Source organism: Tachyglossus aculeatus, chromosome 2, assembly GCF_015852505.1.
Source record: "Tachyglossus aculeatus isolate mTacAcu1 chromosome 2, mTacAcu1.pri, whole genome shotgun sequence".
In the NCBI taxonomy this organism is placed as follows: Eukaryota; Metazoa; Chordata; class Mammalia; order Monotremata; family Tachyglossidae; genus Tachyglossus; species Tachyglossus aculeatus.
The window spans coordinates 157,343,538-157,357,096 of NC_052067.1; the positions used below are offsets into that span (position 1 = coordinate 157,343,538).

Consider the following 13,559-nt stretch of genomic DNA (forward strand, 5'->3'; position numbering starts at 1 on the left):
GTACATATTTATTACTCTATTTATTTATTTATCTTGTACATATCTATTCTATTTATTTTATTTTGTTAGTATGCTTGGTTTTGTTCTCTGTCTCCTCCTTTTAGACTGTGAGCCCGCTGGTGGGTAGGGACTGTCTCTATATGTTGCCAACTTGGACTTCCCAAGCGCTTAGTACAGTGCTCTGCACACAGTAAGTGCTCAATAAATACGATTGATGATGACGATGCACCTGTATATATGTATATGTTTGTACATATTTATTACTCTATTTATCTTACTTGTACATATCTATTCTATTTATTTTATTTTGTTAGTATGCTTGGTTTTGTTCTCTGTCCCCCCCTTTTAGACTGTGAGCCCACTGTTGAGTAGGGACTGTCTCTATATGTTGCCAACTTGGATTACCCAAGTGCTTAGTACAGTGTTCTGCACACAGTAAGCGCTCAATAAATATGACTGATGATGATGATGCAGTGAAGTAGGTTGCCATCACATAAGCCAAGTGGGAGGCCTGGATTGTAGCAGGAAATCAGAGAGGTGAGACAGGAGGGAGCAAGGTGATGGAGTGCTTTAAAGCAGATGGTAAGGAGTTCCTGTTCAATGAGCCTCTGTAGGCAGGCACCCAACGGAGGTTCTTAAGGAGCTGGGTAACACGTCCTGAACATTTTTGTAGAAAAATGATCCGGGCAGCAGAGAGGTACAGACTTGGAGTGGGGAGAGACAGGAGGCAGAGAGGAAGCTGATGCAGTAATCCAGGCGGGACAGCACGAGTGACTGCATTAACGTGGTAGCAGTGTGGATGGAGAGAAAAAGGCAGATTTTAGTGATGACGTGAAGGTCGAAATGACAGGATTAGTGAAAGACTGAATATGCTGGTTGAATGACAGAGAGGAGTCAGTGCTTCATTCATTCAATCCTATTTATCGAGCATTTACTGTTTGCACAGCACTGTACTAAGCGCCGGGGAAGTACAATTCAGGCAATAGAGACAATCCCTGCCCACACCAGGCTTACAGTCTGGAAGGGGGGGATATAATGCCATTTAGAATTTGGAATGATAATGCCAAGGTTATGGGCTTGTGAGACAGGAAGGATGGTGGTGCTGTCACTAGTGATGGGAAAGCCGCGTTTGGGTGGGAAGATAAGGAGTTCTGTTTTGGACATGTGAAGCTTGAGGCGACAGAAGGACATTCAAGCAGAGATGTCTTGAAGGCAGGAGGAAATCAATCAATCAATCAATCAATCGTATTTATTGAGCGCTTACTGTGTGCAGAGCACTGTACTAGGCGCTTGGGAAGAAATGTGAGGCTGTGGAGAGGGATAGCGATCAGGGCTGGAGATGGAGATTTGGGAATCATCTCCGTAGAGGTGGTAGTTGAAGCGATGGGAGTGAATGAGTTCCCCAAGGGAGTGGTGGTAGATGGAGAACAGAAGGGGACCCAAAACTAAGCAGTGAGGGACTCCCATGGTTAGGAGGTGAGAGGTAGAGAAGGAGTCTATGAAAGAAACTGAGAATGAGGGGCCAGAGAGATAAGAGCAGAAGCAGGAGAGGACAGAGGACACCATCACTGAAGCCAAGTTGGATAATGCTCTGTCCCACACGGGATATCCACTGTTTCAGTAGGAGGGAGACCAGTTATTTTAAATCCCCATTTTACAGATGAGGAAACAGGCAACGATGTTAAATTACTTGTCCAAGGCCACCTAGCAGGCAAATGGTAGAGCGGGAATTACAACCCAGGTCTCTTGACTCTTGCTCTTTCTTACTTATGAATCCGCACATAAAATGATCTTAAATTGGTGTCCAATTTACCTGAGCTACTATCATGAGAATTTTAACTCTGGTAATTTCTGGACTAGTAATTTGACGATCAATTAAAAAATGTTGAATACATGAAAGGCTTTACCAAGTCTTTTTCTGTAATAGCCTCCTGCTTGCGTTGTTGCTCCTCAATGCGCTTTTTCTCTTGTTCATCTGGGCCAATCACTGCATTAGTTTCCTTGGAATTAAAATCTTCTTCAGTATGCAGAGCCTGCAGAGAAGTCAGAGTCAACCTTATTAATCTTTAGGAGAACAGTCACGGTGTATTAATGCAAAAAGTGCCTTCTGCAAGGTGAATGCCCACTGCACAGAAATTAAGAGAGAGGTGAATACAATTAAGAGGAAATGAAACAAGTTTTCTATTATCCCGCACTCTTTTCTTTTATTTACCTAGTGCTTTAACTTCATAGTTCAGTATCTCAGTTAGTGGTCTTTCACGAGCTTGCTTTTCCATCTTTAGTTGTGACCCAGAAAGTTAAAACTCCGTAATACCCAAATTAAATATTATCTACCCAATTAGTCACAGAAGAAAAATACTGATATTCAAGACATTCAGTCTCTATTAAAAAAAAGTTAAAACTTCCTAATACCCAAATTAAATATTATCTACCCGAGAAGTCACAGAAGAAAAACACTGATATTCAAGACATTCAGTCTCTATTAAAAAAAAAAGTTAAAACTCCCTAATACCCAAATTAAATATTATCTACCCGTGAAGTCACAGAAGAAAAACACTGATATTCAAGACATTCAGTCTCTATTAAAAAAAAGTTAAAACTTCCTAATACCCAAATTAAATATTATCTACCCAAGAAGTCACAGAAGAAAAACACTGATATTCAAGACATTCAGTCTCTATTAAAAAAAAGTTAAAACTTCCTAATACCCAAATTAAATATTATCTACCCAAGAAATCACAGAAGAAAAATACTGATATTCAAGACATTCAGTCTCTATTAAAAACACTGATATTCGATTTAGTCTCTATTAAAAAAAAGTTAAAACTCTCTAATACCCAAATTAAATATCATCTACCCGAGAAGTCACAGAAGAAAAACACTGATATTCAAGACATTTAGTCTCTATTAAAAAAATAAGTTAAAACTTCCTAATACCCAAATTAAATATTATCTACCCTAGAAGTCACAGAAGAAAAACACTGATATTCAAGACATTCAGTCTCTATTAAAAAAAGTTAAAACTTCCTAATACCCAAATTAAATATTATCTACCCGAGAAGTCACAGAAGAAAAACACTGATATTCAAGACATTCAGTCTCTATTACAAAAAAAAGTTAAAACTTCCTAATACCCAAATTAAATATTATCTAAGAAATCACAGAAGAAAAATATATATTCAAGACATTCAGTCTCTATTAAAAAAAGTTAAAACTCCCTAATACCCAAATTAAATATTATCTACCCGAGAAGTCACAGAAGAAAAACACTGATATTCAAGACAATCAGTCTCTATTAAAAAAAAAGTTAAAACTTCCTAATACCCAAATTAAATATTACCTACCCGAGGAGTCACAGAAGAAAAACACTGATATTCAAGACATTCAGTCTCTATTAAAAAGAAAGTTAAAACTTCCTAATACCCAAATTAAATATTATCCACCCGAGAAGTCACAGAAGAAAAACACTGATATTCAAGACATTCAGCCTCTATTAAAAAAAAAGTTAAAACTCCCTAATACCCAAATTAAATATTATCTACCCGAGGAGTCACAGAAGAAAAACACTGATATTCAAGACATTCAGTCTCTATTAAAAAGAAAGTTAAAACTTCCTAATACCCAAATTAAATATTATCTACCCAAGAAATCACAGAAGAAAAACAGATATTCAAGACATTCAGTCTCTATTAAAAAAAGTTAAAACTCCCTAATACCCAAGTTAAATATTATCTACCTGAGGAGTCACAGAAGAAAAACACTGATATTCAAGACATTCAGCCTCTATTAAAAAAAGTTAAAACTCCCTAATACCCAAATTAAATATTATCTACCCAAGAAGTCACAGAAGAAAAACACTGATATTCAAGACAATCAGTCTCTATTAAAAAGAAAGTTAAAACTTCCTAATACCCAAATTAAATATTACCTACCCGAGGAGTCACAGAAGAAAAACACCGATATTCAAGACATTCAGTCTCTATTAAAAAGAAAGTTAAAACTTCCTAATACCCAAATAAAATATTATCCACCCGAGAAGTCACAGAAGAAAAACACTGATAATCAAGACATTCAGCCTCTATTAAAAAGTTAAAAATTCCTAATACCCAAATTAAATATTATCTACCCAAGAAATCACAGAAGAAAAATACTGATATTCAAGACATTCAGTCTCTATTAAAAACACTGATATTCGATTTAGTCTCTATTAAAAAAAAGTTAAAACTCCCTAATACCCAAATTAAATATTATCTACCCGAGAAGTCACAGAAGAAAAACACTGATATTCAAGACATTCAGTCTCTATTTAAAAAAAGTTAAAACTCCCCAATACCCAAATTAAATATTATCTACCCAAGAAGTCACAGAAGAAAAACACTGATATTCCAGACAATCAGTCTCTATTAAAAAAAAAGTTAAAGCTTCCTAATACCCAAATTAAATATTACCTACCCGAGGAGTCACAGAAGAAAAACACTGATATTCAAGACATTCAGTCTCTATTAAAAAGAAAGTTAAAACTTCCTAATACCCAAATTAAATATTATCCACCCGAGAAGTCACAGAAGAAAAACACTGATATTCAAGACATTCAGTCTCTATTAAAAAAAAACTATTGAATGATAACAGAAAATGTTTTAGCCAGGTTTTCACGACGAGACGTGGTTCACTACCCCACTGGTTCCCCAAACCCTGGGCCGCGGGGGGAAGTGGGTTCTGATTCGGATTCTACCATTTGTCTGCAGCATGACCTTGGGTGAATCACTTCTCTGAGCCTCAGTTTCCTCATATGTACAATGGGAATTTAATACCTGTTCTCATTCCCCCTTAGACTGCCAGCTCCATAAGGGACAGGGATATGGTCGGCACATACGTAGGTGGTTTGACTCCCGGCACAATTTTCATTTATTATTTCATGGCTAAGGGGATTCTGAAACCACTTGATTTTTGATCTGACTGTCAGCCGGGGCTGGTCCATTCCCGCATGTGCGATGTGTCTGTATTCCTGAGGTGACTCTGTTCCTCCTCTGATTATCCAAGGGGAATTATAAAATACTTCTCCTAACCTGGGAAGGTAAAGGAGTGTGTACTTAGGAAAGGGAAGGGGGAGAACAAAGGACCATTTCTGGGCCAACTGGCCAAACCACGCTTTTTTCTACAAAACAAAACAAGTGGCCCAGAGCACAAATCAGGTTGATGGTGACGGTATCTCTTAAGCACTTACTATGCGTCAAGCACTGTTCTAAGCACTGGGTTAGTTACAAGCAAATCAGGTTGGACACGGTGGTTCCTGCCCCAAATTCATTCATTCAATCGTATTTATTCAATCAATAATAATGAATCAATCAATTCATTCAATCGTATTTATTGAGCGCTTACTGTGTGCAGAGCGCTGGACTAAGCGCTTGGGAAGTACAAGTCGGCAACATCTAGAGACGGTCCCTACCCAACAGCGGGCTCACAGTCTAGAAGGGGGAGACAGACAACAAAACAAAACATATAAACCAAATAAAATAAATAGAATAAATACGTACACGTAAAATAGAGTAATGAATACGTACAAACATATATACAGGTGCTGTGGGGAGGGGAAGGAGGTAGGGCAGGGGGGATGGGGAGTAGGGGGAGAAATGGGCTCACAGCTTTCATTCCCATTTTACAGATGATGTCACCCAGGCACAGAAAAACTAAGTGACTTGCCCAAGGTCACCCAGCAGACAAGTGGCAGAGCCGGGATTAAAACCCGGGGCCTTCTGACTCCCAGGGCCGTGCTCTATCCACTAGGGCCGTGTTGTTTCCCTAGAACTGGAATATATCAAGATTTTTCTTCTGTTCCTTCTCATGTAGCAGCTGTGGCTCAGTGGAAAGAGCCCGGGCTTTGGAGTCAGAGGCCATGGGTTCGAATCCCAGCTCTGCCACTAGTCAGCTGTGTGACTCTGGGCAAGTCACTTCACTTCTCTGGGCCTCAGTTACCTCATCTGGGAAATGGGGACTAAGACTGTGAGCCCCGCTTGGGACAACCTCAACCTCATAGCTATCCCAGCGCTTAGAACAGTGCTTTGCACATAGTACGCGCTTAACAAATACCATTATTATTATTATTTAGATCATCCAATTCTAGGATCCCACTCTAGTCCGACCCAGCCCAGCTCCAACTGTGGCTTCGACCTTCACACCCACACACGCACATAACAATAATAACAATGACTTACCCAAGGTCACGCAGCAGACATGTGCCTGATTAACAACGGTGGCAAAGACCCTACACCAAGGCTATGGTGGCTACCTAAGAAAATGCCTTCCAGGCCCCGGCGCTGGACAGGCAGCGTAGCCTAGTGGTTAGAGCACGGGCCTGGGTTCTAATCCAGCCTCCACCACTTGTACGTTGGGCGACCTCGGGCAAGTCACTTCCCTTCCCTGAGCCTCAGTTGCCTCATCTGGAAAATGGGGATTAAGACTCTGAGCACCATGTGGGACAGGGACTGCATCCACCCCGGTTAGCTTGTAATCTACCCCAGCGCTTAGTACAGTGCTCGGGACACAGTAAGCGCTTAAATACCACAGTTATTATTATTATTATCATCATCTGTTGTCCTTGGAAGGAGAAGCAGCGTGGCTCAGTGGAAAGAGCCCAGGCTTTGGAGTCAGAGGTCATGGGTTCAAATCCCAGCTCCACCACTTGTCAGCTGTGTGACTTTGGGCAAGTCACTTCACTTCTCTGGGCCTCAGTTCCCTCGTCTGCAAAATGGGGATGAAGACTGTGAGCCCCACGGAGGACAACCTGATTACCTTGTATCTACCCCAGCGCTTAGAACAGTGCTTGGCACATAGTAAGCACTTAATAAATACCAATATTATTATTATTACTATTATTTTACTGAATTCAAAGCTCAACCTACTCAAGATGGGAACCCCAAATTTCTGTGTAACCAGTACTCTATTCAAACTCTTTGGTGTTAAAGACCTCTGTTGTTCCGTACTACTAATTTCACAGGGGGATTTTCAGATGATGAAAGGTTTAGAAAGAATTCACTTAAGTGCCTTTTAAGAACTATGTTTCGAATTCTGCAAATTAATATAAATCACACAGGAACAAATTCTGATTCTGAAAGACAGATGAACTCTTGACAAACCACTAGTTAGAAAACCGAAATTCCGAACTAATTGTCTTTCGGAACTCTGCAGGCATTAATATGCTGTACTGTCATTTTTTAAAGTTGCATTTACTATAAGCATCCGTTTTTCTTACCTGATTAATTTTCTTCAATTCATTCTTGGCTTCAAAATTGTGTGGATCGAGGTCTAGGACCTTCTCATAATCTAGGAGAGAGACACGGGCACAGAGTTCATAAGAAAATACAAGACGAAATGGTAAATCTCAGAAACGTCACATTGATTAGGTGACAATCCGTGCTTCGGCTCAGAGTCCGTGACTTAAGATTCAATGAGATCAGAGAGAACCAACGTGGCCAAGGAGGGGGGGAAAGAAAGCACAAGCCTGAGAGTCGGAGAACCGGGGTTCAAGTAAATACGATTGATTGATAAACTGATTGATACGATTGATTGATCGATTCAAGTCCCAGCTCTGCCAACGGCCTGCTGTGTCATCTTGGGCAAGTCGCTTCACTTCTCTGTTCTCCCCCCTATTTAGGCGGAGAGTCCAGTGTGGCTCTGATTAGCTCGCGTCTACGCCAGCACTTACAACAGGGCTCGACCACAACGAGCACTTTACAAACGCCATTACAAGAACACAAACTAATAGTAATTACTGAGTACTTACTTCCTGCACAGCACTGCTCCAAGAGCTTGGGGAAGTACCACAGAGCAGTGGACACGCTACCTCCCTTCAACGCGCTTACAATCTAACGAGGGAGGCTGCCACGAAAACAACTTACCAATAAGAGGAAGAGATGGAGTTTAGATATATGCTCATAAATGCTACCGGGTAAGGGAGGGGAACTGAAGCAAGAAGGAGAGATGAGACATTATAGTCAAGGAAGACGTCCGGGAGAAGTGATTTCAGAAGGGCCTTGAAGATGGGCAGAACAGCGTCCTACCGGGTACGTCGACACGCCGGGAAAGACTGGGAATGACTGACCTTTCCACCCGTTTTAGAACTGGAGTTTCTACACTGGAATATTCACACAGGCCCTCAACCCAGGGCGCCGTCACTGAAAACGGAATTAAACCAGCCTAGCTCAGCTCGGACTTAATATCGAGTTTTGCGAACAAACCTTCTTTGGCGTCGCTGAACTTTTGCAGTGCAAAGCGAGCAGCTCCTCTCCTAACATAGGCCTTCGCGTAATTCCTATTCAACGCGATTGCTAAATTACAGTCTGATTCGGCAACGGCATACCTGCAATGCAAAGTTGCTCTCCGTCAGAAAGTAAAGAAGATTCACCGATCGGGCAGTTTTAAACAATACCTAAAACTACCGCGTGACGGAATTTGACGAGCCAGTAAACCTGATTTCCCTTTACTTTTGTGCTGACTAAAACTGCATTTACCCACCTTTCTCTAGAGCCCGCCGTAGCCATCCCAAGAAAAGAGATCCTGCCTTTTAGTGACTAAAATAAAGAGCACTGCACCAATTAGCTGCTCCAAAAAATGCTGGCATTACTACCACTACTGTTGACAACTTGGGGTTTAAAAGTATCCTGTTTACTACTTATAATAATGATGGCATTTGTTAAGCGCTTACTATGTGCAAAGCACTGTTCTAAGCGCTGAGCACAAGTACTACTTGTACTTGACTCAAAAAAACAACGGTATTAACTGATCATTTACGATGTTTGGAGTGCTGCACTGATTTTCTTAATTTTTACCTCTCGAATTTTTAGAGTGTACTCACAAGAGCTCATCACAGTGCCCTGCACATGGTATGTGCTCAATAAATCTGATTTATCGATCTTTATAGGATACAAACTCTAAAACATCCTTCATTTTCAAGGATGTTAGAAAGCCGACTTATTACGGCAGACATGAAGCTAGCTAAATGACGGCTACCTCAATTCTATTTCTGTCGACAAGCACGAGTCTGATGACGTCCAGTGGCTGAGAGGTTGGCAGTAACGGCAACGACTGAGACAGGGTCACCAGTTGACTGGGATTGCCGTAATTCCGGTAGGGGATATATATCGTATATATTTGTACAGATTTATTACTCTATTTTACTTATATTTACCACTCTATTTTGTTAATGATGTGCATACAGCTTTAATTCTATTTGTTCTGATGATTTTGACCCCTGTCTACATGTTTTGCTGTCTGTTTCCCCCTTCTATCAATCAATATTATTATTATTATTATTATCAATAATTATCAATTATTGAGCGCTGTGTGCAGAGCATGGTACTAAGCGCTTGGGAAGTACAAGTTGGCAACATATGGCTGAAAGACTGTGAGCTCGTTGTTGGGTAGGGACCGTCTCTATCTGTTGCCGACTTGTACCTCCCAAGCGCTTAGTACAGTGCCCTGCACACAGTAAGCGGTCAATAAATACGATTGAATGAATGAATGAAGGGGAGGTGACAATTTTCGCGAAACTGCTGCGCCACTGATCACCATGCCAAGCTCTCCAACCTCCTGCGAAGCGGAGGAACCTATTCAGCTTCAGGCTCCATAAAGTGATGCTGCTTTAGGCCCTGACTCTATTAGTATATCACCAAGAATTCAGATAATCAATCAATCGTATTTATTGAGCGCTTACTGCGTGCAGAGCACTGTACTAGGCGCTTGGGAGGTACAAGTTGGCAGCATATGGAGGCGGTCCCTACCCAACAGTGGGCCTGAACCCATTGTTGGGTGGGGACCGTCTCCATGTGTTGCCGACTTGGACTTCCCAGGAGCTTGGTGCAGTGCTCTGCACAAAGTAAGCGCTCAATAAATACGATTGATTGATTAGAACAGTGCTTTGCACATAGTAAGCACTTAATAAATACTATTATTATTATTATTATTATTATTATTATTATTATTATTACGAAGCCTTCATTTTAGTAAAATCGCCCGTCAACTTCAACCCTAAATAGCTTTCTTTCTGCATGTGTCTTCTAGACTGTGAGCCCACTGTTGGGTAGGGACCATCTCTATGTGCTGCCAACTTGGACTTCCCAAGCGTTTAGTACAGTGCTTTGCACACAGTAAGCACTTAATATATGCCATTATTATTATTATTATTCCGAAGCCTTCATTTTTGTAAAATGGCCCATCAACTTCAACCCTAAATAGTTTTCTTTCTGCATGTGTCTTCTAGACTGTGAGCCCACTGTTGGGTAGGGACCCTCTCTATGTGTTGCCAACTTGGACTTCCCAAGCGCTTAGTACAGTGCTCTGCACATAGTAAGCGCTTAATAAATGCCATTATTATTGTTATTATTATTATTCCAAAGCCTTCATTTTAGTAAAATGGCCCATCAACTTCAACCCTAAAGTTTTCTTTCTGCGTGTGTCTTCTAGACTGTGAGCCCACTGTTGGGTAGGGACCGTGTCTTTGTGTTGCCAACTTGGACTTCCCAAGCGCTTAGTACAGTGCTCTGCACATCGTAAGCGCTTAATAAATGCCATTATTATTATTATTATTATTATTATTATATAGAGACAGTCCATATGCGAGAAACAGAAAGATTAGCACACTTTCTGGTTGTGGCTAATGGAGCACTAAAATCCCACAGCATTTCTTCCTGCCACACAAAAAAGGCTCGATTCTGTGTCTACTAGGGCCACACTGCTTCCAAAATAAGCTCCCTGTGGGCAGGGGTCAGGTTTCCTACCTCTGTTGTCCTCTCCTGAGCGCTTAATACACAACGTGGCACACAATAGGTGCTCAGCACGCACGGCTGATTGACAAGTGAGTGGTTATTAGAAGAACAGATGGCGTTCATACCCCTAAACGTTGACTCTTGTATCCACACAACCCAAACCGGTTGAGTGTGTGTGACTCCCCTAAATCGACAGGCTGAACTCCACGTCTGATGGGAAAAGGCCTACGATTTGCCTCAGAAAGGAAGAATTCCCTGGAAACGCAGGTCATCAGCTTCGACGGTAAACATGGAAGAGGGGTGGGTCAAAAACCATTTGGACATACTATCCCTTAGATGCCAAAAATATAGATCTTAGTTTTTTAAATATAATTCACCCCGCATCAATAAAGGAATGACGGAGCTACAGAAAATATAGATCAGGACCACCACGATGACTGGTGGATGAAGAGCCCTGTGAGCTCTTTGTGGGCAGAGTTGTCTGCCAGCTCTGTAGTATTGTAATAATAATAATAATAACAATAATAATAATAATAATAATAATAATAATAATAATAATGGCATTTATTAAGCGCTTACTATGTGCACAGCACTGTTCTAAGCGCTGGGGAATCTACAAGGTGATCAGGTTGTCCCACGTGGGGCTCACAGTCTTCATCCTCATTTTACAGATGAGGGAACTGAGGCCCAGAGAAGTTAAGTGACTTGCCCAAAGTCACACAGTTGACAAGTGGTGGAGCCGGGATTTGAACCCATGACCTCTGACTCCAAAGCCTGGGCTTTTTCCACTGAGCCACGCTGCTTCTCCCAAGTGTTGTACTCTCCCAAGTGTTTAGTACAGTGCTCAATAAATACCAATCAATCAATCGTATTTATTGAGCGCTTACTGTGTGCAGAGCGCTGTACTAAGCGCTTGTGACTGATTGACTGAGGGGGACCTTGTGGTTGGGAATAGACCAAAAAGACTAGTCTTCTTCGGTCTCAACGGATCACAGCTGAGAGGCTGATTGAAGCTTACTAGCGGCCTCGTCACGGGCCCGGGAGCCAGAAGGGCCTGGCTTCTAATCACGGTTCTGCCACTTTCTTTTTTTAATGGCATTTATTTAATGGTGCTGACTATGTGCAAAGCACTGTTCTAAGCGCTGGGGAGGTTACAAGGTGATCAGGTTGTCCCACGGGGGGCTCACAGTCTTCATCCTGAGGAGGACATGGCATGACATGAGTAATGCCCTCCTTACCCACATCCTCCAAGCTAGCTCTCTTCCTCCCTTCAAGGCCCTACTGAGAGCTCACCTCCTCCAGGAGGCCTTCCCACACTGAGCCCCTTCCTTCCTCTCCCCCTCCTCCCCCTCTCCATTCCCCCACCTTACCTCCTTCCCTTCCCCAAAGCACCTGTATATATGTGAATATGTTTGTACGTATTTATTACTCTATTTATTTATTTTACTTGTACATACCTATTCCATTTATTTTATTTTGTTAATATGTTTTGTCTTATTCTCTGTCTCTCCCTCCTAGACTGTGAGCCCACTGTTGGGTAGGGACCGTCTCTATATGTTGCCAACTTGTACTTCCCAAGCGCTAAGTACAGTGCTCTGCACACAGGAAGCGCTCAATAAATACGATTGATTGATTGATCCCCCTTTTTCAGACAAGTTAGGCCCAGAGAAGTGAAGTGACCTGCCCAAAGTCACACAGCTGACAACAGGCGAAGCCGGGATTTGAACCCACGACCTCTGACTCCAAAGCCTGTGCTCTTTCCACTGAGCCACGCTGCTTCTCTACTGCTTCTACTTCTTCTTCACCTGCTGTGTGACCTAGGACAAGTCACGTCACTTCTCTGGGCTTCACCTGCTGTGTGACCTAGGACAAGTCACTTCACTTCTCTGGGCTTCAGTTCTCACATCGGTAAAATAGGGATTAAGACTGTGAGCCCCATGTGGGACGGGGACTGTATCCAACCTGATTAACTTGTCTCTACTCCAGCGCTTGGAGTAGGGCTGGACACAAAATCAGCGCTTAACCAACACCATCGTTAATTAAATACAGAATTGTCTGCTGCTCATCAAATCCCACATCGTAAGATCGAGACTAAGGAGAACCCACTGAGGCTTAAAGGTGTTAGGTGCGGGCGACGAGAAGTCTGTGGACTTCATTATGAGCGTGGCTCAGTGGAAAGAGCCCGGGCTTTGGAGTCAGAGGTCATGGGTTCGAATCCCGGCTCCCCCACAAGTCTGCTGTGTGACCTTGGGCAAGTCACTTAACGTCTCTGAGCCTCGGTTCCCTCATCTGTAAAAATGGGGATGAAGACTGTGAGCCCCACGTGGGACAACTTGATCATCCCCCGGCGCTTAGAACAGTGCTTTGCACATAGTAAGCGCTTAACAGATGCCACCATTATTATTATATTATTATGTGTACTCTCCCAAGTGCTCAGAGCAGTGAGCATATTATAGAAAACTGAAAATATCATAGAGGTTATGCATACCTTTTGACCAGATGAATTCTTAATTGTATCATCCCCTGGTTTAGAAACCATTTCATGGCAACTTCCTTTCCTTGTAAGTTTATTTAAGAAGGGCAATCGGTCAGTCAGTGGTATTTATTGACTGATTACTTTGTGACTAAGCTTTTAGACTGTGAGCCCACTGTTGGGTACGGACTGTCTCTATATGCTGCCAATTTGTACTTCCCAAGCGCTTAGTACAGTGCTCTGCACATAGTAAGTGCTCAATAAATACGACTGATGATGATGATGACGACTAAGCGCTTGGGAGAGTACAATACAACAGAATTGAG

At 42.0% G+C, this 13,559-nt stretch overlaps 1 protein-coding gene across 1 annotated transcript in view; it reads right to left on the reverse strand.

Annotated features, from left to right (window-relative positions):
- Positions 1-13,559, reverse strand: part of RPAP3 (RNA polymerase II associated protein 3) — an 82,095-nt gene that overhangs the window by 25,257 nt on the left and 43,279 nt on the right. Inside the window, exons 6-8 of the mRNA XM_038740966.1 lie at positions 8,235-8,356; positions 7,250-7,320; positions 1,908-2,033 (exon numbers count right to left, since the gene is read on the reverse strand). Of these exons, the coding sequence (XP_038596894.1) occupies positions 1,908-2,033; positions 7,250-7,320; positions 8,235-8,356 (319 nt within the window). The remainder of the gene's footprint in view (positions 1-1,907; positions 2,034-7,249; positions 7,321-8,234; positions 8,357-13,559) is intronic.